Below are 26,196 nucleotides of genomic sequence, written 5' to 3' on the forward strand. Positions count from 1 at the left end.
TGGGAAATTAGGAGGAAAAAAAAAAGTTTCTTTCTGTCTCATGTTGTTTATTGGAACCTCCTTATCAACCCCACTGCTTCTTTCCTTTTTACCCAATGTTTACCCAAATCAAGGCAACAAATCACTATTCCTGTCCTACCCTTTTTACAGGTAAGTTTAAAATGTGTGAAAATATTATTACCTTTATACTGCACCACTGTGCAACACTGTTAGTCATGTCTGTACATCTCCTTGTATCTTTTCAACAGTACCTTACCTCACTTTTTTTTTGCATGCATTTATAATGGCAAAATTCTAGGAAGGTATCTCAGTCCTCAATTCTTCACATTTTCTTGCTCGTGTCTTATGCTGTAACCCACATGACTGCCTGTGTAGCCACCATTTTGCCCAGTATGTTTACATGATCAATAAAAGATGCATGACGCTAGTAGTCCGTTGTATATGAGTTATGACTACTGCCTAAAAGCATATATTAGTGCAAGTTCTCCTTTCCAAGGGCTGCAATACCAGAGTTCTATCCTAATTTGGGGAGCAAGTAAACAGCAAAGGATATAGTTCATAGTGAAAATGCCAACCCCAGCAAATGCTGAAAAGGTAGACTTTTATGTGTCTCCGTCTTTAAATACAGTAAGCTGCTGAAAATCAAGCTCGTACAGGTAAACAATCCACAAAATAGGGGAAAAAACCACTCGATTGACAACTACATCCATAATAGCTGTGGTAATAAACAAGCACTCAGTTCCATTACTGGAAAGAGTAGTATATCTACCCTTTATGCTGGCAATTTAGAGCTAATACAATTTCATTTATTTTTCCAGACATTAACTTGCAATTAAATATTTCAAGCAAAATAAAAGTTTATAGTAAAAAATCATATTCATATCTCTATACTTCAGTTCTTCGCAGCAGGACATAAAATCAATTTTAAAAAAAGGTGACAATAAAAAACATTAAAAAATTTTAAAAATTTTAAAACATATAAACATATAAAACTTCAGAGAAGTTGTAGAAAGCAACATTAAAAGGAAACTTAGGAGGCCATCTGATACATTTCTATGCCTGAACATCTGTGTCACCCATTGAAAGATTCTAGTTCAAGACATTTGAAATTTACTCTCAAGTCTGTATGCTTTTTTAAAGTGATATAAGAAACAGGTACTTGGAGGCAAGGCGGTGAAAGAAAGGAGGCTCAGAGACCTGTTAAAGGGGAAGCTAGGGGTGATAAGAGCAAGGCTGGACAAAAACCTGCAGAATGAAAACAAGTAGAATAACAGCAGTTAAAAAAAAAAGGGAGGAGAAATACAAAAAAACCCACCCCTCCATACACATGCATATAAGCAGACAAAAATGTCTTTTCCTGTGTATCTCCTAATGACTCAGAGGAAAGGAACAAAGAAGTAGACAATAAAATGATAAAGCTGAGAAAGACACCACCTGAGAAAACCTATGGTAACGTAATTACCATTCCTATAGAATAAATATTTTTTTAATAAAGTCAGTGCATGAGCAAGTCTGTCCACAGTTCTGTATTTTTTGGTGTGTCTAGACAAGTAAAAGCATGTGCAATGGCTGGTTCAGAGCTTTGCACATACTGACCAGCATGCTGGAGCTGCCTCTTGCAATGAAAAGGACAAAATTATAACTTGCTTTCCCTTCCTTAGGACACTATCTTCCATCTTCCTTCTAACCCAACTGTTGACTTTCAATAAAACTTACAATTCATAGGTTTTGGACATCCCACTCTGACATTCAGATGAAATTGGTCAATAGGTTCAATCAAGTATTGCTGTCAAGAGCAGGGACCGTGGGGGCATAGGAAAGAAAAGGATAACATGCATAGGACTCATTTACACAAGAAACCAGGGTTAAATACATAAAACAACCTTAAAGAAGGAAAATATACATATCTGTCCTTCAATCAGTACTATCAGGAAAGGCAATCTGGCATTGGAAAACCTTTTTCTGAACTGGAGGAGGAAATCTTTATGTAGGGCTTATTCCTGCTCACATTCCAATAGGTGAAAAGGTGTCATCAATCTCAACCCGAGCAGCAGCTCTAATTCCAAGAGGCCCAAACAGAAACAGAATGAAAATGCATTTATTTCAAATGAAAATGCATTTATTTAATCTTTAAGTTATTCTCTTCAGAATAGACTTTACAATTGCTTCATATCTGAAACATCACTGCCCTGTCCACAGGTTTAATAGAAAAAAATCTGAATGGTTGCAATAATACTCATCTACAATGAGCATAAAGATAACTGATTTAAATAGCAAATTTACATATGTGCCCACAAATCTTATTGTTCCAGTTCTCAGAGACTGAGATATTATATAATGAGAAAATGTGAATTCATTTATCCAATGAACATAGCACAACAAAACTCCTGTGTATTAGATCTGTAGATGACATGTAGATTATATTCACTTAGTAGACAGATAATTATGTTTCCATGTAAAAGCCATTATAAATAATAAATAATTAAAGATATGTATGACTTGACAAATAATGTGCCAGGATTATGCAGATAATTCATATTTAATTCAGTAGCTGCTTCACTGCTAACAAATAATAACGAATAGACCATTGCATGTTCTCCACCATGATACATTTACTTCGTTCAAATTTCCCAAATACATAGATATCTGAACTTTTCAATTAATTTCACCCTAAGGCACTCAAAGCAAGTAATGCATATTACCAGGTAGACTCTTGAAAATAAATCTAGCTTATCTCATTTCCTTTCTCATTGCAGTCTTTATTCTGAGAAGAATCAAAATGTCACTGCTTTACGAGAAATTAAGTTAGTAGAAGCTCTCTCTTCATGTACCCCTCTCTGGGCAAGGGATAGGTTTGAAGGTCAGTTCAGTGTTCTCCATCAGTACAAAATCATATCTGCACAGCTGCAGCCTACAAAAGTAGAAAAATAAAAAAATGTGCACAACAGAAAAAGTTAACATTAATAGAAAAATATGTCAGTATTTGAATTATTAAACCTCCAGTATTTACCACCTCTCAGAGACGGTACTCAGGACAAGAAGAAATGTTTTCTTGTCTAAGTTTACACCCTATTTTATGCATCACTAGAGGAGTTTTGCCAGACTGTGAACAACAACCAGGACATCAGCTGGATGGTGCAAAGTGGCATGAGTAAGAAGTGTATCACATTAGTCTGAAATATGAAGATGCAATACTTCATCCATTAAAGCTATTAATCTGCATTCAAATGAATTCTTTAGAACAATGGTCCAAGAACAGCCCAATTCCTGTTAACACTGGGCCTGAATAATTTATTTTGAGTTCCCTAGGTATGAAAGTTTCTCTGCTTCCATTCCACAGAGGAAAGTAGAAAACCACATCATAATATCTTCTAACTCTTTCAGTTGCAATGACAGCATATGTAAGAAAGTTTCATGCAAGAGAGTAATTTGTCATCTAAACACCTAGAAAACTCAGAACTGCATAATACTACATGAACACATACAGAGGTTACAAAGGGAGTCACGCACACACAAAATCTTACTTTTTGAGGTCAACATGGATGGTCTACCTTTTAGGGCTGAGGCAGGTCATAGCTCTGCCCTTTATGCGCTACTATAAATAGACGGTGAGAGCTGGTTTGCACAGGCAAATGACTAGCATACCCTCTGATGGCACCTCTAAGGCCATAAAAGCTATGATCTTATTTTATTTAAAATTATCTTCTATATTGCTCTGAACTCACAGACGTGGCTATACAACACAATCCACCTTGGACTGGGATGTAGCGTGCAGTGAACCAGCTAAAGGACAAAGCCTGAGAAAGAACAGCCCACCAGGCATTTCTGTTGTTGCCCATTAGTGTGAGATTTCCAACCAGTCAAGGCCCCACCTGTCTGTACGTGAAAGGACTGTCAGATTTCTATATAAGAATTTGAGGCCCTTCAAGGACCCCACAAAGCTAAGATAGTAGATTTTATGACTAAGAAGATCAAGACAAATTCTGGTATTCTGTATAATGCAAAGCATAGAATTTCATCTGGTCCTTCATCCACAATTTGTTTTGATTCGGATTTAATGGTTTACTAGTATATTATTTTTGTAGAGGCAGAAAAAAAGACATAAAAGCACAAAAATTGCCAGCTTTTTAAAAGTCCTTATAAAAGACTGTGAAAGAATTCACAGGACAAATTTCCAACCAGAACAATGTAGGATTATTATACTCATCCATTTCCCGAGTTGACTTTCGATATCTCACGTAACAATACGATCCTGTATTTTAGCACATTTCCAACTGTATTTGCAACACAGCAACACAATGTGTTAGCACAGCCAGTTCTCCAACAGCAGTTGTCACCTGGGAAGGGCTCTATCTAATCACAGGGGACACAATACTTAGACCAACCATAATGATGAATACTAGAAATAAAAACATATGGTTTCCATCATACTGTATCTCATTTGAAGTGCAATCCATCTAAGCTTGTGATTATTGAGTACCAGGAACGCCTTACGGGAGAGGAGCCCTGAGTGAGCAGCAGGTTCTCCAGTTCACTGACAAGGAGCAAAACACAAACAATTTTTTTGTTAGGTGAGGCTTTCATAATCCCTCACCCCATGTGGCTTCTCTGCTGTCTACTAAAAAACAAGGGCATGCCACACTCTCTTTTTCGGTAGAGGTATTAATAATGTCTTCTTTTGTATTACTCCTGTTCTTGTTTTGGTTAAAAAAAACAAAGGTGGCTGGGTTAAGTATCTTTTGAGACATTCACATTCCCCATCAATTGATGGGGAATGTGAATGTCTCAATTGACTGACAGGTTCAAAAGCTTTTTGGGAGAACTGACACCTGGACACACAAGTTAGGAAAGCTTTCTGTTTTTATGGATGAGCAGGAATGGTTTATCTCAGAGACCAGAAGACGACTCTGAAAATTGTATGTACCTTTTAGCACTCCCACGTTCACACACCATCTGTGTGAATAATGGACCAGCCCAGTAGACAATTGTCAGTGATATTCCCCAATCTCCCACTGTCTGCTATTAACCCAGATCTGGGGAGATGGAGACTCCTATTGCCTTTTATACCTGCACCTGTCCCCTCATTTTTACCTACTACTTTGTTATATGAATAATTGAAATATTTTTAATGTCATTTCAAGTTGATTATCCTGCATTGAAGGAATTGTTGTAATTATATGTAACTAAATAAGGTAAATATACATAGTTATAATTACAATGAGCAATTATGTAATTATACCAACTAATAGTGTTGTAACATCTGCATTTAAATGACCTTTACATGCTGAATCAATACACTGTTTTCCATTGCTATCTAAAAGTATCTAATGTGCCTATATGCCAGCTGACGAGGCTTCACATGAAGGACTTTAGTGGATCCTATATTAAAGCAAATCAAGTACATCTTACTTCAAAACTAACAAGAGACAGAGTAACAGGAATGAAAACTCGAAGCCCGTAAGAGATGGTCACTGAAAGTCTTCCTTATTTGCTAGAACATGAGCTGAAAAATTCCTGAATGCTGATAGGCTTGCAAGAAATGTATCTTCTGAATTATCACCGTTGGTTTGAGAAAAAAAATTGCAATATGACTTAGAGCTTTGACTATCTCTCATCACCAAATGCTTTTAAATAAAATCATGCCAATTCACCTGTGAGCTTGAGACTTACAGCCTTCAACAGGTTAATAAAGTCTACTGTATATACATTTTGGGGTAATATTTTGATTACTGCTCTGTTTCTTTCTAAGTCTCTCCCACCCGTCTCCTCCTTCTCAGTAATTATGAAATAGCAGATTAATTTAACACGGTTTCATAATTTTTTAAAAGTATCATACCCAATTGCTACTAGACTATTATCATATACCAGATAAGAAAGCCTTAAATGTTATTTCTCAAGTTAACAAAATATACTGACTTAAGACTTACTCATGTTATAATATTATTCCCACTCATTACTTATTTGATAACCATTATTAGATTTTATTTTAAATTCTGACTTTGTTGAATCTGCCATTCATATGAAGCAAATTAACATGACCTCTAAAATTAAGTACTCTTGCTACTCCTGGATATTTCTTACCTATTCCATGTAATATGTTATTTTCACATAACAAGATGCAAATGTAAACTTTAATTACTAATGCTATTGCACAAGTAACTCTGGAGATCTAAAAAATGAACATATGGCAATACTGCCCAAGTATTTAAAACCATAAATAATTAATAAAAGCTTATTAACAACACTTAAATATCAAAAAATGCAGATGATTTCATTTTAAGTGTAGGCAAGCATAGACTGTCTTTTGGTCTTGGAAGGTCTTTACCATCAGCAAGAAGACCAAAAACCTATTCCAGTCACACAAGTAGTTGAAGTGCTCCATTTCATATCTGAGTGTGAAAAGCTGTGTACAGGCACATGACAAAATCAGAAGAGCACTTAATAAAATTTATCTTCTGGAAGAGAACATAACCATGCAGGTATAAGTCAGGCTGGTCTACATAAGTGGTTCTTGAAAACCTGTTGTGACCAGACAGCAGCAGCAGCAGCCTGCTGTAACAAGCAGCACGCTTGTTGATGTCTACATGTACGAGAGATGCAAACTGAGGGTGCTGTGCACTAAACATTAATGTACAGAGCAGCTCTTCCACATGGCAAATTTGATCCTAGGTAGGATGAGAAGGATAGTCATGCATTTAGGAATATGCGATTAAAAAAATCAATAAAGGGAAATACACATCCTGAGCAGTTTAGTTGATACACAACTTTGATACGTGACAAACACTTACCTTTCTGGATTATTAAGAGATTTCAGCCTCATCTGGAGAATCCTAAGCTTGTGTTTTGGGCCTATTAAAGTCTTCGTAGAAAAGGTCAAGGAAATTTTCGATATTTTGTCAAGGTCTCGGTAAAATCCAGTTAGTATTTTGACTCTTTTATATTGCTGAAATGTTGAAGCTTCACTAAAGAAAAATATTATTTCTAGTCAGGGTATTGTTAGCTGAGTAATATTCAGTATTACTAAGCATTATTATTAAGATCAGAAATCTTGTAAGATGTATCGACTTTGAGCATTCAGAACAAGGACACCTTGTTCAGAAAAAGAACTGGATTCAAACCAGTACTATGCAAGGAGCTGGGCTAGTTCATAAATGGAGAGAGGATCATTTCAGTGTGAGGAGCATTGCCTCTCACACTGAGCCACATCCAGGAAAAGGAGCCGTGGCCAAGTCTTAACAACCCCATGATACTTTTTGACTTACAAGTTAACAAGTTAAAAGGTTTAGGAAATTCAGAAAATTAGCCCTACAAAGTGACAAAAAAGATTTAGAGACAAAGCACAACATACCTGTTCATCTCTGATTCTACTGTGTTTCCAGCATAATCTGTTATTTTGACTTTAATGAAACCTCTCCTAATGCTTTTATTCCAGGTAGTAATATCTAGTAAGTAGTTATACACTGCAAAAAGAAACAGGAAATAATAAGATTCAAAGAATGACCTCAACAAGATACAGTTGTTATTATCACCCTGTTAAAAGTATTAACTGGTTGATGATAGGAATGGTGACTCTTTACTTCTAAGTTACCAGCTCAAAGCAGAATAAAAATGTTATTGATAAAAATTAGCTTCTACCAAATGGCTACTTGGAGTTCTGTGCAATTAGTGTATCATTTCCTCTAGTTCTTACATGGAAACGATTTGTGTCAGAAAGCTGCCATCAGAATTAGCATAAAGAGTTTGGCCTGCCTAAGGATACAATGCAAAATCGAGCCCAAACTAGCACCTTCAGGTTTTGGCAAGCTCTGCAAAGAGGGGATATTTGAGCTATTAGTTTAGCAACACTATCACGTTACCCACAAAAGTGACATGTCCAGAAAACAGCTGAGGTACATTGGCAAGGAGAGGGGAGGAGCAGCATTGGCACAAGCTTTATGTATAGGCAAAGTGGGCATTTAGCTACAAGAGCAGATTAATCAGGCGGTAAAAGCTGAAGAGAGACATTATTCCTATGCCTTGCTTGCCCAGCCTGAGCAGGTGCAGCAGTACAGGTCCTCCAAGCACCCTTCCCTCGGAGAAGTCAACCTGCCAAAACCTCCGTGTGGATACTAGAAAAACTGCACGGGGAAGACTGAGGAAGAGGAGAGGGATTTGATTGCTTCCCCATGCTCCAGCCCCTTCTCCCCCTCCCCTGGAGGGCCCACGGCCTCAGGAAAGCAGTCTGGGTACCTGGGGCTGGCACCCTCCGTGCACGGGCACAGAGCTGACCTGTTCTGCTGTGTCCTCGGAAACCTGACCTGGCCTTCGACCACACTTCTGTAACCATCACCAGTATTGTAACCGTGCTATGGCTGTCCAGAGGAAACACAACCTTACCACTCCCAAAGCAAGGAAGCCAATTCAAACTCTTTTTTTTTTTAAATTGCTTGTTGCTTTTCGACATTCTCTCCTAAAAGGCCAAGCCTCACCTCATATGAAAAACTTGTCCTGCTCAGGTTTACAGTTTCACTTAGTTTTAAGACTGTTTGTTTATTTATTTTTCCTCATGTTTTCAAATATCTAATAATTAAAATAAGGTTTTAGTTAATAAATAACCTCTTTTTCAGACTGCTTTAATAGACTAATTTTTCTTCTTGATTTTGCATATTTTCCCTTAAATTTATGCTCTCATTACAATGTTTCTTATTCCTCTCCATGTGCCTCCTCCTATGTTTGGTAGTATTTCTCCCCCTCTTTTCTCTCTTCTACCACCCCTGCCCCAGAATACTAAACATAATCTTTTCCTTCTGCAATGTGCTGTTTCCATCATCAGGATTCTGTCTGGTTGGATTTTTGATGAATGCCCAGATTTTAGTATGTGTGAGAGTAAAAGCAAAGCTGTATTTTTCTGCCAGTAGAAGGAATGAGGAGACAGAGCTCGTGGCCTGTGCAGACTTGAGAGCAAAGCCCGAGCAGACAGGAGCAGGGGAGAACAGGGGTAGCAAGTTTGGGTTGAGCTGAAAGACCACTGGGAATAGCAGTTATTTTATGTAAAATCCATCACATTAACCTCTCCTTGGCCCTTTGGAAGAAACAGTGATGTAAGTAAGCGTGATTACCACTATAGAAAGAGATATTCAGTCCCTGGTCACAAAACTTGCCAAGATGATGGAAAAAGCTAATGGGAATACTTGATTTCACTTGAATTCCCTGTAAGCCTATCCCGACAACCCAAATCAAAGAACCTTAAACATAACCAATTAGAAGAGTGTACTAACATTTGTTTATGGTGGTAAAGTCTGTTAATAAAAACAAAAATTGGATGAGAATCTAAACTGGACCTCTACACGGATAGGTAGATATCTAAACTGTTGCAGCTAAAGGCCATGCCATGAGAATTCATTCCCATAGAGTATAACCATGAAACAGTCAGCTAAGTTTTCCCTCCGCTGTTTTACTGCTAGGGAGACGTGGACTTTTAAAAGCTGGAGTAGCTTTAGTTGACTGTGGGGTGCTCTCCTCCTGGGGTAGAACATAGAGGTGTCTTTTTTTTGTCCCCCACCCAGAGCAGTCTTGCTTCCCATTTTTACTCTCTGAAAATGGCAGCAATGATCCCATCTAAGCAGCTTCTCTCAGTCCAGTTTCCCTGTCACTTGATTCTCATTTTCTGTCTTCCTTCTTCCTCTTGGCAGTCCATCCCATTACTTTTAAAGTCACATTGCTTTCTCAGTTCAAGTATTGCTTACTCTTCTGCCACAATCATTCTTCTTCCTCCAGTCTGTGAACTGACACTTAGATCATGGTTTATTACACCATTTTACACAGCAGTTAACAATAACTTTCTACTTTTAACATGCTTTCACTCCAGATCAGCTAACAAATAACAGCCATAACATTTCATAAAGAGTTTGTTATGTGTGTATTCAGTAACTCACTGCAGAATGGGTCTTGATCCGAGGTATCAAAATAAGCTTTCACTGGTGAACTCATTGGGATTAACAATTTTTTCCATCTATCAGCATAATAACCTGAAATCCAAAGTTTAAATACTTCATTTCAGACATTATATGATACACATATAATTACACAAAAGAAACTCACCCAAAGTGACAGACTTGGCTTTAATTTTCTTAAATATTCTCTGAGAAAGTAAATTGACTTGGAAAATGCAGGAATTCCCTGAGTATAATAGAATGTAGAACGCAAGTATTTCATTCTTCTAATATATTAGTATCACTAAAATTGTCATAATGTAATAGTTGGAATCTATCTAACTAACTCAAAAAATAGTGCTTATAAACTCCTGAAAAGGTAATAAAAACAGACAAAAAAAGGTAGCCCATATATTTGCAGAGAACAGTTACAGAACAGCTTCACATTAGGTAAATTTTTTTCCTTTCTTTTTTGAATCATTAAAGTAAACATTTTTAAACCCTTTAGTCTATAATTGTGGATATTATTTACTAAAATGTTAGATACTCTGTAAACCTCCTAAGCTTTATGGATGTAATGTAGAAAGAACTTTTGGTTTATACAATTCTATGCTTATTGTCTTTGGGGCTTGATAACAGTCCTTGTTTCTAAAACAGCTGATCCTATTCTCTCCCTCTTGATTTCTTTACCTGGAGTGGACAATGAGGGCTAGTTCCAGGCTGCAGAGCTGCCACTGCAAGGCAGCAAGCAGGAAAGCTTGCAGCAGAAGGATGCTGCTGCTCCTCTCAGTTCCCAGATTCAGCTGCCTGCCACTTCCTCATAGTTTTTATGGTTATTAAAAAAAAAAAAAGGTGGCAGCCGACTGGTCAAATATTTCTCCACCTCTAGCTCAGGCATTCTGTGTAAGTGCATTAGGCATGGCTAATAACCACACTGGGGAAGTCCTGGCGTCTTTCTGCCCTACTATAAGGTTCCGTTATGGTTGGGTTTTATTATAAAACAGCATACAGATCTGTCTATCTATGCTTTTTCTTCAAACCTGATCTAGCTAATATAGGGTGTACATCCTAATATAAGGATGTAAAAAAGACACGGTATGAATTGAAAGTTAACTTCTAATTAAATATTTTTTAAATTTAATTCTTAAGAAAACCGTGCCAACTAGGAAATGTTCACACTATTGTAGCTCTTTTCAAACTGTGCCCAGATCCTCTCTAAAAGCAGTAAAACCCCAAACAACTAAAACCCCCTCCAAATAAAAGCTTGATTCCAAAAGAAGAGCCAGAGAAACCATGAAGTTGCTATAAACATTATTACTCTTAAATAAAATCCACAGGTACACTAGGAATGGTAACACACTGTGAAAGCCTAAAGTGATGAACTAAGTAGAAGCAGTTTCTCTGTAGAAAGGAAATACACTGTGAATCCATTTCAGACTGGAAAGCATAATGATCAAAGATTAGCAACATTCAGCACCTGAGTCTAAAAGAGATAACTATAAAGCAGACAAAGCCATAAACTTTAAACTACTTTAAACAGTATGCAGCTCTGCACGCAATCAATCTCTACAGATCCCTTAACACGATACTACAGATCTCTGGAGCAGGCCCAGAAAGAGCTAGTCTGGATTTCCCGGAAAATCTCACCCAGCCCAGAGCAGATATTGTAACGCTTACCCAGTACTGGACAGGACATTGGCTTGAAAGCTTCACAATCAACACATTTTCCTCTCTTGTAATTCAAGTAAGAGTCACAAGGATATGTTATTATGTTGCACCTTCTTTTCAAAGATGATAAGAAGAGGAAGACAGATCTTTGATGGTCACACTTGAAATACTGAAGTCCTTCAGGAAAGAAAAAACGAAATACACAAAGAATATGTAATCATTTTTCTTCATGAAAGAAAAGGTGTTATCAAAGTAATCCCATTTACCTGAGTCATTCTTAGTTAGCCATGCTTTTATTCTCTGGTTAGTTGACCACCAAGTGTAAAAAATGGATGCACACACACAAGAAGAAGAAATTGAAGACTAGTTTCAATATTACAGGTACAGAGAAAAGTCTACAGGGTTTTATATGTAAGAAATAGTCTACTAAGTCCTATCAAATTTACAGAAATTTTTGTAAAAAGCATGGGTCTGAGTTAAAATTTGTTGCATCCAGTGCAGAACATTTTGGCAGAAAAATTACCGTGAGAAATACTTCAGAGATTCTTTTCTCTAGTTTTTTTGGGTAATAAATTCCTTCCTCTCCTAGCAAAACAAACCATGAGAACTGTACAGATGAAGATGATCCTGAGTCTTAAGGGATTCTCCCATACTCACAGACACACAAGTGGAAGCCCTATGCTTTTGCAGCAGCTCTAATTCCTAGCAGCACTGTGCAGATGAGTAATAGAAACATAGACAGACATAAACATATCCAAAAAGAGTAGACAAAAACAATGGGCAGCAACCTTGCCTAAGATTTACAGAGGCTGAAATAAGCAAAATTCTGTAGCAAAAGATCATGTCATAAGACTGTTTTCATCCTAGAGCCTAAAAGACCTGTCCAAAACCTAGTTCATCATTGCCAACCAGGAGGAACCTAAGCCACAGTGAAGACTTGAAAGCCTTTGTCGTGGTTTAGCCCCAGTCGGTAATTAAGCACCACCCAGCCGCTCGCTCACCCTCCCCCCCAGTGGGATGGGGGAGAGAGTCTGAAGGGCAAAAGTAAGAAAACTCCTGGGTTGAGATAAGAACAGTTTAATAATTGAAAAAATGTAATAATAATAATAATAATAACAACAACAACAACTGTAATTAAAAGGAAAACAATAAGAGAAAGAGAAAACACAGGAAAAAACAAGTGATGTAACCGCTCACAACCCGCTGACCAACACCCAGGCAGTCCCTGAGCAGCGATCGCTGCGCCCCGGCCAACTCCCCCCAGTTTCTATACTGAGCATGATGGCATATGGTATGGAATAGCCCTTGGGCCAGTTTGGATCAACTATCCTGGCTGTGCCCCCTCCCAGCTTCTTGTGCACCCGGCAGAGCATGGGAGGCTGAAAAGTCCTTGACCAGTGTACACATTACTGTACACAAACTAAACCATCAGTGTGTTTTCAGCATTCTCCTACTAAATCCAAAACACAGCACTATCCCAGCTACTAGGAAGAAGATTAACTCTATCCCAGATGAAACCAGGACAGCCTTGGCTTCCATGTCATATGCAAGGGATCCTGTCCAAACCACTCGGACACAAACATCTTCCCACATGCCTAGCCATATATAAACACAGAAAAATAATGATTACTATATGCAGTTTGTATATATAATAATATAATTCCATCATACCAGTAATAATGGTATGGTGGAATATGTATGCTTATAGGAAGATCTTTTTTTAAATAAAGTTGTCAAATGTCTTTGTTATTTCTCATTTGCTGAGTGGGGATGGAAAATAAAGAAAACAATGCCCTCAGCTCCCATATTACTGAATATGTGCGGTGTCCATTGAATTCAGTTTAACCTTTTTTATTTGATCTCAAACTGTTTTCTCATTAATTGAAAACATTTTTATTTACCACTGAATACTGTTTGTGGACAACCAGGCTGATCCATTCCTCCATTTGGATAGAAATCAATGGTTCCTAAAGGCTTCTTGAAACCTAGTGCTAAAGTAAAAACATCATGAGTCAAAAAAACATAAACAGAATTATGCAGTCAATTATTTATCATTACATTCATTACAAAATAACATGGAGGTCTTAAAGAAAATTTTTGCAATTATACTGTTCTTTGTTCTTATATTGTTCTTTTGTTCTCTTAATGGAAGTAATTTTATTAATTAAAAATCCATGGTTTTTTTTATTTTTAAGAAAATTATACACATGTAAAATGCTGTACACAAATGTATATAAATTGTGTAAGATTCCTACTGCCACAAAAGAAAAAGGAAAGAACAGAAGCAACTATTCAGTGCTGTAGCTGCGACATTATTTGCACAAAGAAATTTATTAAATTCATGTTCTCTCCAGCAACCAAAATTCTTTCCCAATGTAATCTTCATTAGAGTAAGATCTTCCAATTTTTGCCTGACATTGGATTCTGAGCTACACTAATACAAGCAGTATATCAAAATAGAAAAATCTGTATCTGTCCTATAAAAGACCACGAGTAAGATTTAGCTCATTCTGACCTACCTTCCTTTTTACCACACATTATCTTTATTCACATAATTAGAACATTACAAAAATTGGTATTTTAAAGCTTCACATATAAATTTGTATAGTAAAATGCTTAATTTTTAATATTATTAAAGAAATTTATATGAAACTACACAAATAATGTGACAAGTGTGTTAGGTTTGAAAGGTTTACTTATGGCTTTGAGAAAAAAATTAAACCAGATTATAGCATGGATGAAGCAGACTTTACAATGTTCTTCATTTTAACCTTACAGTAGTGTGATTTAGAATTTTAAGCAGTGGATCTGTAGTGTACTAACATGATACAGCTGAGACTGGCTGTCTCAGAAGGGACTAATTCAGTGATAATCACGTGCTTACAACCTCTATGTTCATGTACCTTAGCACAGCAAAAGAATGTTAATGCTAAACTACTTTGGAAATAGCAGTATCATATATTAATGCAAGTGGTGTGCTTTATTCAATGTGCAGACTTATTTTTTTCATATTCAGAAGGAATATACTATAAAAACAAGACATAAATGACAGTGGTATAATCGCTACTTTTGCATGACATTAAATGGACTCATGGCTATGGTTATAAGTTATGGAGATAACTCATGGTTATCTACATAGGCCTTCAGTTAGCTGTTGGACATAAAAGTTATTTCAATATTTTCAGGTTCAGTCATGAAACTTCACTCACTCAATAACATGGCTACTTATGTCAGAACTAAACAAAACAGCCCATCGTTGCTTAAGTCATTAGCAAAGTTGAGTTTCAATTTCTTGATGAATAGGCATAATAACATACAGCATGATTTCAAAAGTATAGACATTATTAGAAAGCAACAGCATAGGAATCCACCTGATAACGCAAAATATACTTCTGCAGCACTATTTGGAAACAAAGCTGAAACAGCTTATCCCTTCTCTTTTGCTTTCCTGCCTTTGCTCAAGTTGAAATAGAAAAGTTAAGGCTATGTCATTACCATCACCATCTGAATGGATTACATCAACAAACTGTGCATCAGTACGATCCAGTCTCCTCTCTGGTGGTTCTCGAGTGAATGAAGGGCCCGCTGGGTCAAGACCTAAATGAAAATAACACTAGCATTACAGATCCTGGGGTCTGTTTCTACAGATATATACAAGGCCGACATTTGAACATTATTCATCAATGACTCTACATTTTCCTGGGATAATAATAAAAGTAAAAAACAGCACAATTCTTCTCAAGTTTCCATTCTTCAACTTGCTAAGCAAAGCAAGGGTTCCTACCACAAGACTGATCAACCCATATCTTTGAATTTCTCTCTCTCCATAATTAGTTGTGCTCATATCCCAGTTCTCCAGATGAATTATAAGCCAACAGCATTAGGGATCAAATCAGGAGAATTAGTTTTGACCTTTTCCCCAGAAAATACCATAACTAGTATGTACTTCATAAAAACGAAACGCACAATGTAACTACTCTCACGACCAGAACACAAGATGAAAATATCTTGGATAGAGACAATTTCAAACATGCCTCAATCATTTTATCAGTTGGTGTTGAAAATACTTATAGAAATTACTTATACAACTAAGTGAAATACTAGCTTTTGACCACATTTTCACCTGAAGGAGGTTTGGAAATCTTATACTCAAATCAAAACTCAACTATGACAAAAGAGTTTCCAACTGAGATCCACAAAAAGCACTTTATATCAAGGAGGAGGGGATTTGGGTGGCAAAGTATCTAAGCATAAACACTGTGATTCTCATTCATTTTAGGGATAGGGAATTATGTTGTGCAGCCCTGAAGGCTGATAATTTTCATAATTTCTGTCCTTCACAGGAAAGCGAAATTGTTAGCTGAGGTTTGCTCCGCTCCTATTTTCTTGACAACAAAAGCACAGACAAAGAGGGGAAATGAAAAAGCAGCAACGATGGAAAATACAACTGCCAAGGCAAAACATATTCCTACACTTAACTGACTACTAATTGCATTCTCAGTGATTGAGAGACAGGGACATAGTATGACCTTAGCTTATCCAAATCTGTATTATGATTTAACTGGCAGATGTTCTTTAAGAACTAGTCTAGGAAGGTTCTCTCTCAACATCAAGATAATCAAGGCCCAAACTACCACAGAGGATCATGGAATGCCAGGAATTCACATTCATAGTACCCCAGGTGACAAAGGTAATCGTTTTAGTCCACTAATTAGTTTTATATTTCAGAAATCTCCAAAGAGTGAAGAAGACAATATCCTTTTGGTTTTTTTTTAAATCTCTTTTTTCCAAAATCAGTCTGGGCCACCAGCTCAACTTGTTTGAAAGAAAGAGTATCAGAACAGTCACTTAAGAGGTTATGAGCCTTTGGTGTTTGGACTACTCAATCTTTGCCTTCATTCATCCATATCTGTAATTATAAGAAGGTGATTGAAACATTTCATATAATTCTATTTACCTGCAAGCATCTGAGCTTAGAAATGACATGGATCTTCTAGCTCCCAGTTATTGTACAGAGAAGACACACACCTGCTAGCCTAGCATTGCAATCAAGACCGTTCCCAACCAGTGATGCCAACAAACTCTAGGGAATTGTGTAAAGTGGAAATGAGTATTCTTAACAAATATAGCTGGAGCCTATCACACTCTTAGAAAATGCCCTGACTTTCATACTACTGTACTAAAAGGGGAGGAGTTTCTTATTCCCTTTCTTAAGGCTGGCTACTGGCTCCTCTTACATTTTGGGAAAAAAATTACTTAAGTACTCTGAAGAGAGTGTTTGGAGCTATGAATCTCAAGGAGAGGTAACTGCCTCCTTTCAGCCTGAAAACAGCTGCTCTCTTAAATCCAAAACACAATCAGGATCCAACAGTCCCTTGTCCCCTTAGCACCTTTTCTGATAGTTAGCTTAGTAAGCTTCATTCTCAACACGCTAGCTGCAGTGAGTTTTGCTTTTCAACACAAGAAGAATCTGGAGCCTGTGCACCCAAATTAGCACTGTGGATTCTGCCCTAGGAACCAGTGTCTACAAGATAATCCTAAACTTTGTGCAACCCTGGTCCTGAAAGATGTATCCAAATGACGGTACTCCAATTTTCACTGTATGCACCACTTCCCGCAGATGACAATGCTGACAATGTAACAAGTATGAGGCAAGATGTGCAGTATCCATACACAGGCTGGATACCTGATTTAAGCTCCCTGTAGGAGATAACTCAACATACTAAAGCCTGCACCATGTTCAGATACCTCAAACTGAAACTAAATCCTTGTGCCTGATTCCTGTGGTATGACCAGGAGCTTTTGAACTTCCCTTCAGAGGGACTTGACTCGCTCCATCAACTAGACAGAAATTCAGGTACTATGTAATTTAACTTAAGAGGCATTTGGATGTAGCACTCAATTTTCATTTGAGAGACTAGAGGTAAACAGGTTGGAAAATTTCAGCTGTAACTTATGTCCTGAAGGCAGACTTTCACAATTTTCTGAACTTCTATCAGGGATACATTTTTCCTCGTGCATGTTACTAAATAATCAGTTCTCATTTGTCGATATTTCAGTGCTAGCATCTATGTGATTTGCAGCTATAACAACAATACATGGTACATTAGAATACGTGTATCAGGATTAAAAGCCTTACCTGTAATTCTGCCAATTTTGCCATTATACTTCTGGCCGACAAAACCAGCTATATGAGCCCCAAGACTAATGCCAATCATATACATAGTGTCAAGAGAAGCTCCACCTGCCTATGAGGGGAGAAAAAAAAAAACAACAAAGCCACAACCACACACCTGGTTAACTGAACAGACAGCAGTAGACTGATACAGTTTTCACTTTTTGTCAGTACTCTAAGTTATATTTCTAACTCTCTAACTTTAAAAACAAATGGAAATTACAAAGTTCCTTTCAGTTTAACATTCTATGCTAGTTAAACAGTGTAGTAATTATGAAATTCTTTGACTAGAAAAACATAAAAAGGAAGCTTGAGTCATATTTCTTCCAAACTGTCACACTAGTTAGAAGGGGAGCACAGGGAAGGAAGAGGAAGACATTTACCAGATACAAGAAAGATGAACCAAAACTATGAACTAGGAAAAAAAAATCTATCTCCCCCTGCTTTATCCTTCCAATAAAATAAATTTAAACCATAATACCATTAACACTTATGCCACAGATCTGCTGAATAATGGTGCCAAATGCACACCTGCAGGAATGCCTTAAGATGCCCATTCTACAAAGCAGGCAGTATTTAAAAAAAAAACCTACCAAAGAACTCTGAAATAGTATCAGCAGACCTGTTAGAATCTCTGCAAAGTGACAGAATGATATGTGGGATCTGAAATGTTAAAGCATCTCAAAATGAATTAACAAAGGCCCTATGAGAGCTTGCAAGCTGTGGGACACAACATCCCCCCCCACCATCAGTTTGATGACCCACACAACAAGATCGGTCCAAGCATGCCCTGCAGTCATTGCTTTGCCAGGCAGATCTGTAACCAGTAATTAACCAAAAATCTGCATCAATAAATTTGCAAAATACATCTTTTTAACCCACTCTGTATTGAGGACTGTTCTTATAGTCCTATTTTATTTTTCTATTCCATAACAGTAAATTTACTGTCAGAATTATGAATTGTTATCACTATATCTAGTCCCAGAGGGCAGATTCTGATAGGGTCTCTCTTCTTCCACCTCATCCTTTATCAAAATGCTGGTTTTTTTACTCAAATTCCACATGAATATTTTCTTACTGCACAGCATTCAAAATTTCTGAGAATGGCTGGGAAAAGAAGTGGTGAGAATAGAAGAAAAATCAAGTGACAAATCTAACAATGCCATAAATGAGATGATAACATGTTTTTGTTCATTTGATTAAGCAATAAATCTAAAGCCCAGTTAAGACCACTGGCATCAACAATTGTTTCAGCAACTCCCTCTAGAATCAATAAGTTTATATCATTTTGGAACAAATATTTATATCTCTGTCAGTGAGTTCTTTTTCATTTAAAATTTTTAATCATAGTAGTTTAATAGTCAAAAGAGTAGTGTAATGTTTTTGTAAATTTTTAATGCTGCATACTATTTGAACATCTCTCATTTCACCTCCCCACTGGTGCATTCACTCTTTCCAGAAGACCTAAAACTTCCAGCTGGCTAAACAAATCAGATGCACTCTCAGGCATACTTCAGTGAAAAGGAAATAAGAACTCAGGTGAAGTTAAAGATATGCAGTAATAACCACATGCAAAGTTAGTAAATACTTTGGTAAATAAATGACATTTGATATTGTTCACTGGGATTCTCTTTAGACATATTTTAAATATCCATTCCCACTCAAACTATGTTATTTAAACTTATTCAGAACAGATGCAACTCTCTGCCTTACCAGCATCTGGTCAATATAGTCCTTCAGTATTTCTGCAACTTTTCTGCAGTTTTCAACAGCAGTTATGTAATTCACAGTTGTAGCACCACGATTCCAATCAACTATAATGAGATTAATATCCTCTGAAGACAGTAAAAGCTCCTTTATGTCACCTAGCCATGCTGGTGGAGATCCCGTTGGTCTGAAGCCGTGAATAACAAAGACAATTTTCTTGGAGGTATTAAGGTACTCAGATGCAGTAACATTGTGTTCAATGAGTCTCTCAGCACAATTTGGATCTTCCCTTGTGTATAGCAGTAGCTGGACTTGGAGTTCTGTTCCAGACAAAGCATTGCCTATATTAAGATCTGTAAATTCAGGACATTTTTTCTCCTCATCTGAAAAAGATGAAAATGTTAGACAGTCATTTGATGAGTTAGACCACCTGAAATACCACCTCTTCACTTTTCTTTCCACATTTTTCCACTAAAAGTGAAGAATTTCCATTTTCTTCTCTCCAGGCCTTTGGAATGAGGTGCCAGAACATGCACTGAACAACGAGGACACACAGTTTAACTAATGACTCTGCAGATACCACTATGCTCCTCTGAACCCTTCAAATACAAAATTAACCTTTCTAATTGTTCCTGAACAATATATTTTCTCTATAACAAACACAAATTAGTAGTCAGTGCTGATAAGATCCTTTGCTTAACCATCAAATTTAGGTTCTCAGAATTTTTTCACTAGTGTGTGTTGTTTAAACAGGAAGACCGCTGTGGTTGTTTCTTCCTCTTTCAGCCAGGGTGTCAAAGCTGCCAATCCTTAGACCTTATTGTTCGATCTAGCAATAAGAAACAGTTGCCTGACAGTACAGGGATGATCCAGAACCCTTCCCTAGTTTTGGGTCACCATAAGGACACCATTACCAAGAAACAGAGAAAGAAGAAACAAAGGAACCTGTTCTGAGTTTGAAAAAATAAGAATCTGCAAGGTCAATGTACATAATGGCATGAAAAAAACTGTAGTATTTAGCATTTCTGTACTTGGACAGTTATGGTATACAAGGTTAGATCAGTCAGGATCAGCAAGAAGAGATTTTCAAAAAAGATTAAAAGACTTAATTTTTCCCCTGTGTGCTTATCAGTGTCAAAAGTTAATGCTTTAAAAAGTATGCTTTGGCGACTGAGGTCACATTGTGCGGATTAAGCCACTTCAGGATTCTGGGCACAACGCTGACGCCTGTCACGGTTCTTCACCTTCGCTATGGTGTTAGCTGGTGTACGGCCAAAGAAATTTGGGCCAATCTCTTGACTTCTAGTCGGCTGTGCAACTTTACACAAGGCTTTTGTCTGATATTTGATGGCACCTTTCTCCATTTTCCTCTCATTAACAACTTTGTAAAACAAGACTCAGTCAACTTTTAGAAAGCAAAAGTAGGAAGAGAAATACTACCTACTCAGTTCCTTAAAAAATAATTTAAAAAGTAACCTGAATTTCTCAGAATTTTTGAGTTACAGGAGAGGCAGTTCTCTCTCTTCTCCTTTTCCCAGCAAGCAGCTAGCAGGCAGAACCGAATCCACCACATGCGCACATCTGAGACGGACAGCGAGCCCTCACCGGTTTATAAAGCTGCGAAGGGCAAGTGTGGCGGGGATACAAGGTATCTGAAAAATGTATTTGATACTATCGTGCAGATCTAAACAAAGCTAAACAATATGAGTTACAGCACTTAAGATGCAGTAAAGATGTGGTAAAGACACTAATTCACTTCAGGAACTAGACCAATCAACCTCCAGGCCAAACTGTGTATCTACAATGACTAGACCACTCACTTCTGGACTGGACACCACAAAAAATAATGGATATTTGCAAACCGGAGCAGGGTTGAAGTTACAGAGTGTTAGAAATGGCTTGAAACTTCCTGTCTCAAATCGTCCACACAAATGTTTTGTGCCTATCATCACCTATGACAATAGCTACAATTATTACATCTAGGAAAAGTTAGAATTACCTATATTTCAAAATATATGTCACCATTCTCATTTTGACATTGAATAATTTAAGTAACTTTTACTGTGATTACTGGACAGGTTATTAACTAACTAGTGGTACAGGAAGGCAACTCAGTTTCATTGCTGAGACTTATCCAAGAAGAAGTTCTGAAATTAAGGAGCTGTTCAGCTGCAGTTGCCTTGAATTTAATGAAAACAATATTCAAGAACTTGGTAAAATGTCATACATGTGACATGATACTGAGATGTTAATAGAATGTGTCACATTTAATCTCTAGTTTTCACATAATGATATAAGACAATAAAACTAGAATAGAAATTCTATTACACAGATGTCATATACAAAGCTAAATGATAAAAAACAGACACTTGATTAAATTTTTGCTATTCAGATTCAAAGCTACAACATGAAACTCTTTCATTTTTGCCTAATATTGTTCTTAAATTGAAGTTTAATCACTGATCCTTATAATTCACTCCTATGTATCTAACATATAAAAGATTCATGCTAAGATATTGTTGAAGTGTTCCTCCATATCCATTTAAATGTTTTGATTTCTTATCATTTGATTGGTAGAAATAAGAATTAATTCTTCTAAAGCCGGTGGAATGACAGTGACATAAAACAGAGACACACTCTGGTCCATGGAAGTGAGAAATCTATCACAAGGAAATTATTTTAACTGACAAAACCTATTTACTAGCTGGGAAACGTCAAAGGGAAAAACTCGTTTACTTATGGCTGTGAAATAACAGCAGTTATTCTTTGAAAAGTAAACACAGAAGAAAAGAAAAGATGATATATTTACTGTGGAATTAGATAAGTACTATAAATAGATTTATAGATTTAATACTTTGAATTGTTTAGTGAGGAGTCATTGAGGGGAGGTTTTTCAAACTCCCAGTTCTGACAGATTACTGGAAGGAATACCCAGCTGCCCTTTGTGCACACTTGTGGGAGTACTCACATACACTTTTCTCTACAGTCAGAACATACAGATAGGTGTTGGGCAGTTACATATGCAGTGTAACTCAGTTAATATCCAATTTTAACTTTCCTGTGTACATTTGTAAGCATCGTAAGTATCTTCTGTGGTTGAAAAGGGGAAAATCTTAAGAACACACCAACTTTTTGTAACTAAATGTTGCTATTTGAAGCATAACGCATAACTTGAAAACCTGTCAACCTATCAAATCAGCAATAAACAACAAACTTAAGTTAATATGTTAAAACAATTTCACAATTACGTCTTTACTTCATACAAAGTACACATACCTGAGTGTGTCTATGTGCAAAGTACAGCCAGAGATAAAGTATCAGGCTCTGTTCTATTTACTTTAAAATGAAAACCTACGTCTCAGTTTCAAAGTGATCAAATTCTCTTTACTAATCGTCTGCTCCACTAGCCATGATTCACAAGGTTTAATCATTTGGCCAATTTAAATGAAGGAATATTAATTTTTTTAATGCTTGAATAAAGCCAAGAGACTACTTCGCAAAGAATAAGCTAATGGTTCTTACCTGATTTCACCCAGTATATCAAACAGATGAAGAAACACAATTTCAGCATGTGGAAATGGAGAAAAGCAATATGTAATATCCACAGACAGGTGGCAAATCTAGTGTTTCCTTATAGTATGCTAGATTCCTAACCTAACTGAATGCCACTAATGAAGTAAGTGACATGTAGAGCAGGAAGCAGAAAGCAAAGCTGTATTCAAACTTCTGCAATTCATGACTCCTCCTATTGAATGACTTCAGTAGGTAGGGTGGTTTCTGGTCTTTAAGGGTTGGGACTGGTTTTTAATCTATTTCCCTCTCTCTTTGGCTATCAGCAGATTTACACGTAAGCGATCGATGTTATATATTACTGAGAACTCTCTTACATGCGTGGAATTTAGGAAGCAGAGTAACTAGAGGTACATCACATTAGAGACCCACTGTGTGTCTTTTTTAAAGTGTCACTCGACTGCAATTAGAGGCACTGAGATGGGCAAAAGAAACTTAGAACAAAAAGTCATTCTGGTGACAGAAGGATTTTTCTGTAAGAACTTCAAAATAATTCTGAGAACTGTGTCTCCATGGATTATTTTTGCACAAAATTATCTTCTGAGCTTTCTCCAAGGAGTCATTCTCTAATCTAAATCCATAGGAGGCCTGTGAAAGCGCTTATATGGGAGAGAGATGGAGCTTAAAGCCCAACAAATCTCACCCAGACACTGACTTGCTGGGTGTTTTGGGTATGTAACTTAACTTAATTCCCCCTGTGTCCCCAGCTACGAAACAGATGAGGAAACATTTATTTTTGTGAAGCTCATTTATTTACAAACCAATTCACTGGGTAAATACAAGAGGACAAACTTCAGTTTCTTGGAGGTGAGGCAAAGAGGCAGATAAACTCTGCATTATTCAAGTGAGAAGTCTGGATGCTAAGTTTGCCTATATCCGGCCCCCAATTATTTCTACTGTAGGAGAAAGAAAAACATACCATAACCACTGAAATATGAGGCAGACGCATCCCAGAAATGTTTTTTTGTGTAGCGTATCCTTCACAGTGCTTCTAAACAGAAGGTCTAGGTCTCCTTCTTTTCCTCCCACAACAGTTAAGGGGGGGGGAGGGGGGGTGTGTGTGTTTGTGACAGTGTGTGTGTGTGTGTGTGTGTGTGTGTTTCGTTACTTACTTTTAAGTGATCAGTCTCTTCAGCTGGCTTTATGACTCTGAGCAGCTCAACAAAGCTGTGCTACACAAACTCCTGCAGTGGATAGCCTTTAGGAGGTCTCTTCAAAGTCTTCTCCACTTTGAATGCAGACACAGGGAGAAGAAGATGCAGTATGTCCACTCATATGAAAACCAACTCAGCTTAACCAGTGACCTTTTACTACTTTTTTGCTTCCATTTCTCAAATTTGTCATCCTATTCTCAGTAAAGTTCACTAAGGCATCTCTTGTTATCCCTTTGCATTCCCTCTTCATCTCAAATCTTTGACACTTTGTCCAACTATTATCATAAAAGCACAGCCCTACTGACATTACATGCTATTTAGAACAAGTAATGGTATAGCATCAGTTTGGCTCTTTCCCCTCTCTACTTTTTAATATAGATTATTGTTACAACAAAAACTTAGTGCACCCAAGCAATCACCAGTTAGGCAGCTTCAGCATGCACTCAGCATGCAGTACGCATTCATATACAAGTTAAAGCATGGAGAGCTCAACACCACTAAAAATGAACTGGTAATCGCCCTAGTAAAATATCTGTCACACTTATCCAAGAGCCAATCACCTGATCTTAGAAGAAAATCTTACTTATGTACCTTTACATATACCTAATGCCACTAGTTGTTAATAAATAAAACACTTGTTCTTTTACACATGTACAGGGAAAAGAAAGGAAATGTTAAGTTCCCTCTTGAACTGAAAACCAATAAGCCCAGCTTACATGTAAGTGAAGTATAGTGCCACCCATGTCAATATAATGACCCATGAAACAGTTTTAAAGCCCTCTGAAATCAGTGTCAGGAAAGGACTCCCTAACTAAACCAATGCCCAGAAAATTTTGCAGTATTAATCAGGATGTTGAACTACCGCCTGTTGGACTCACCTCTCTGTCGTATGACAAGGGGACTTTGTTCACCAACAGTGGCACTTATGCCACTTAGAAATTCGTAAATCTTAACTACCGTTACTATTTACACTGTAGTTTCTACTGACATCCCACTGTCAGCTAAATCCTTCAAGGTGACTCTGAGTTTCAGGTACACTGTCACAAACAGATGCGAGACCCTCGAAGTTCAGGCACTGCCAATCCCGCTTTGCTGCATACTGTTATGTCCACTGCTTTTCTCACAAGGATACACTCTTCTCGCACTGAAATTCAGAGTTACCTGCTCCCAAAGTACCTTACGCAAACCAGTGGAGGATGCCGGCACTGCCTCTTCAGGACTTTGACTGTCCCCCGCAGTGCCCAGGACCATAACAGTAGTACCTCCTGAACGAACCCTGATGCTTTTGGGGGATCCCACAGTCCACCAGCTATTAAAAACCCCTCAAGACTGGCCAAGTATTCAAGCTGAAAAAAATATATAAAAAATTTATTACAGTACAAGATTACTATGATTTACAGGTAACAGAATGGCACTTTTACAATTCAGTTTACCCCAAAAGCCTCTGATAAAATAACAGCTAAAAACATTACAGCATGGTTTTCAAGATTAAGATCGAATTCTTATGAAAGACTTGATATCCTGATCTGTGGTGACGTGTAAAAGTATTTCCCCTTCTAATCTTCTCTCTACCCCCAAGGATTTTGTAATCTTGGGAACTCCCATTCTCATAACAATTCTCATAACAATTCTCATTTCTCATATGAATCAAGCCACTTCTCCAGAAAAATTCCTCTCTAACCGCTAGCTTAAGAGCATGGGTCCCTTTCAGGCAAGAGGAAATCACACCTGGCTTTTGCAACGCAGTATGTTTAACTATGAAAAAAAGCTGTCTAAAGATTACAAAAGGAAAAACCCTGACTGGCTGGAAGAAATTTAAGACTCATTATGTATTCTACATTGAGGCTTGTAATCCCTGTAAATTGATAATCCCTTTCTTGCCAAGTTACTGACAAGTCAGTAACTAAGCCTCCATTTGAAAATAATGGGCATTGAGGCAAAGCACACCATCCATGCGTGGGGAAAAAAAAAATTAATAATACTTTTCACATTGCTGTCATCAGGATGACTG

General features: G+C 37.3%; 1 protein-coding gene across 2 annotated transcripts; it reads right to left on the minus strand.

Annotated features, from left to right (window-relative positions):
- Positions 1 to 2,139: 2,139 nt before the first annotated feature.
- LIPI (lipase I) lies at positions 2,140 to 23,136 on the minus strand. 2 transcript variants are annotated; one of them, XM_072886118.1, is made up of 10 exons: positions 22,984 to 23,136; positions 19,468 to 19,844; positions 17,719 to 17,827; positions 15,075 to 15,176; positions 13,481 to 13,570; positions 11,589 to 11,756; positions 9,915 to 10,007; positions 7,349 to 7,460; positions 6,789 to 6,962; positions 2,140 to 2,911 (listed from the first exon to the last, which is right to left on the minus strand). In XM_072886118.1, exons 1-10 carry the CDS (start codon positions 23,030 to 23,032, stop codon positions 2,824 to 2,826), a joined length of 1,362 nt encoding a protein of 453 aa, XP_072742219.1. In that variant the 5' UTR covers positions 23,033 to 23,136; the 3' UTR covers positions 2,140 to 2,823. The 2 variants fall into 2 exon arrangements, with proteins under 2 accessions (XP_072742219.1, XP_072742211.1); XM_072886110.1 differs by lacking the exon at positions 22,984 to 23,136 and adding an exon at positions 20,938 to 21,752.
- Between the last annotated feature and the right edge of the window lie 3,060 nt (positions 23,137 to 26,196).

This window comes from Ciconia boyciana, chromosome 1, assembly GCF_034638445.1.
Source record: "Ciconia boyciana chromosome 1, ASM3463844v1, whole genome shotgun sequence".
Taxonomy (NCBI): Eukaryota; Metazoa; Chordata; class Aves; order Ciconiiformes; family Ciconiidae; genus Ciconia; species Ciconia boyciana.